At 30.4% G+C, this 2,818-nt stretch overlaps 1 protein-coding gene and 1 non-coding gene across 2 annotated transcripts; both read right to left on the bottom strand.

The window, feature by feature from the left end:
- Positions 1-310: 310 nt before the first annotated feature.
- BX663DRAFT_482533 (uncharacterized protein) lies at positions 311-2,055 on the bottom strand (the record flags this gene model as incomplete). Its single annotated transcript, XM_051524439.1, has 4 exons — positions 311-746; position 1,114; positions 1,624-1,689; positions 1,734-2,055. 4 exons carry the CDS (start codon positions 2,053-2,055, stop codon positions 311-313), a joined length of 825 nt encoding a protein of 274 aa, XP_051386811.1.
- Positions 2,056-2,323: 268 nt separating this feature from the next.
- On the bottom strand, positions 2,324-2,397 carry BX663DRAFT_t17. Its single transcript has one exon. It is a non-coding gene; the product is annotated as a tRNA-Val (tRNA).
- Between the last annotated feature and the right edge of the window lie 421 nt (positions 2,398-2,818).

Here is a 2,818-nt window from a genome sequence, read left to right as displayed (position 1 = left end):
CATTTCTTCTTTAGTAGTACAGGTTGATTGAGTGGTGGGATGAATTAATGGAGGAGTCAATTGACGAGCAGTGCGGGATGCAACAGTTCGCTTAAGATAACCCGGAGAGTTCACCCAATTCACGCCAACGAATGCCTAACCGTAAGGCAAGAGTTTCCACATGATACTTTTGAATGAATGCCAATTGTTGTTCCACAATTTGTAATTGAGGAGATACAACAGGCAACAAAGAAGGATCAGCTTGTAATTTTTTGGATAAACCCGAACGTTTTTTATGAAGTAGGTCTTCAGCTTTAACAAAATTGAAAGCTTAACGGCGATAAAATGAGCGACAAACATTAGCAGTGCATTGTTTAAGACGTTCCCATTTCTCAGCGGCGGTAAGAGTAGAATCAAGCGATTGAACGCATTTAGCAAGAGCAACCCGTAACCTTTTTTTAAAAGCAGAGTTTTTAGCGAGTTTCGGGTGAGCCCTCCATAGGCCTTTACCAATAGCAGAAGCCGAAGAGGTAGAAATGGGAGCCTGAAGATGAAGATGACTAGATAAAAGAAAATGATCTGGCCAGGCCGGATTAATGTAGGTCGTTGAGAATTTATTGTAAGTAATAGAAGAGGAGAGATCAGAGGTGACAAAGATATAGTCAATACAGAACTGAGACATTCCTCTTTGAAAAGTAATAGATGAGATAGAACCAGGAGAAGTGATGCCATCAGTAAAGTTACAGTAAGTGGAAAAATGGTTAGGGCTTTTTAGCAAAAATAACAATAACACTTATAACTACCGAACAAATGATGCAAATAACACAGAACAAAATGTATTTAAAAGAGAAATGTTGTATGGGTTAAGAAGACAGAAATAAATCGTGAGACACAGGCACAAGTAAGAATAAATTTTTATTAGAAAAAAAAATTAAAATAAAAAAACTAAATATTCTTCTTGTAAAAACTATCTGGCTATTTATACTTTTCTTGGTAGTTCTAGATGATATTTATAGATGCTATTTGTCATGGTTGTAAGATTTATAACTTAATTCAATAAGATAAATAGTCATAATAGAATATATAGTGCACTTGTACAATAATTCTCTCTATAAACATATTTAGTATATTTACCCTTGTATAAAAAAATAATTAATTAGTAAAAAGTCCTACATCTAAAAATATACTTTCTTCTATTATTGTTCTGCTGAATATAAATTTATAATAATAACTTTATACAAGTTAAACTGGGGTAAACTAAGAATAATACAAATACGCGTAATAATTGATTCTACTCAGAATACACGTATTAGTTATAAAAATAAATACATACAAAAGACATGAATCGATATCTATATCTATAATTATAACTCTTAATAATCATTCTATAATTATATTATCAAATACTATTTGTTATATTTTTATCTTCTTATTATTCATCATCCTTATTCACAAAATATATAAATACTCTTACATTATTAGCCCATATTATAACAGAACTTATAATATAACACATAACTTATACTGGAATTAATTCAACTCTTAATAAAAACTTATTGACAAGTCTCAACGTACTTCTTCTGTCCATTTTATTTTATTTCTCTTTTACTTCTTTTTTTTTATATTTTAATTATTTAAACTTACCTAAATCACAACATGAACTTAAAAGGATACCAGTTCGTAAAGCTGCGTCTTTTACAGGAACCATATCTGTTATCAAGCAGATAAACTCTTTGATTTGTTCCTGGTTGTACTCTTTCTGTATTTCAAAGTTTTCTCTTTTTCTTTATTGCTGCTGGCAAGTTTCTTAGCAAATACTTCGACAGGGGGCTTTACTAGTTCATCGTTACTTTCATTCTCATTTTCACTATTATCTTCGTTATAGTTATTCTCTTCTGAGTCAAGAACTCCCAGTTCTTCATTAACTTCTTCATCGAGATCCATAGCGTATGAGGAAGGCATAGTGGTTACCCATTTAGATCGCATCATAGACATCATGCTAGCATAAATCTCGGTAATTTGTTCCTCTTCCTCTAGTTGGAGGCTTAATTCATTCATTTCAAAATCAGTGTTCATTGATATAGTAATTTTTTAGTATTTTAAAAGGAAGACTTTCTCAATTTTTTTTTCTTGGCTGTTATCAATTTAGCTCCAACCTTTTCTTAATTTTAGTGAAAACATATTATCAAACCTGGCCTTAAATTTATCATTTTATTCCAGAGGCTTTCTCAATTTTGCTGAAAAATACAATATCAACAGTGATAGCATATTGTAAGAGGGCCACAACAAAAAACGTAATAATATATTCGGAGAAAAAATTTACAGTTATAAAAATAAATGAGAATGATTTCTGCCAGACTCGAACTGGCGACCGCCTGCGTGTTAAGCAGGCGTGATAACCAACTACACCAAGAAACCATTCGCTGATGTTGTCAATTTAAATAGTAAATATAAACCCGATTCAACTCTCTGTGCACTACAAGTAATGAAAATATTCCGCAACTGAAAACATACGTAAAACAAGTCTTTTTGCTGAGTTTTAAGTGATTTTTTCAAAAAATGATTATTTCGTCAACTTATTACTAGTAAACATGAAAATAAAATTAATATTAATTTTTTTATCATATACAAGCTTTTATATATCTAAAAAAAACTACAACTTTATAGCAAAAATTGATTATTTTATAGCAATTTTAATTTTACAGCCTTTTGGCAGTATTTAATTTTCATAGAGAAATTGGGAGAAAAAAAATTAATTGACCAATAAAAGTCCTAAAAATAAAAAAATAAACATTCAGCTGGAGTTAAAATGACGTTTTTATTTTTTTTGGTTCTTTCA

This window comes from Cokeromyces recurvatus (genome assembly GCF_025118155.1).
Source record: "Cokeromyces recurvatus strain NRRL 2243 chromosome Unknown BX663scaffold_2, whole genome shotgun sequence".
Classification (NCBI taxonomy): domain Eukaryota; kingdom Fungi; phylum Mucoromycota; class Mucoromycetes; order Mucorales; family Mucoraceae; genus Cokeromyces; species Cokeromyces recurvatus.
This window is presented reverse-complemented; position numbering and strand designations above follow the sequence as displayed.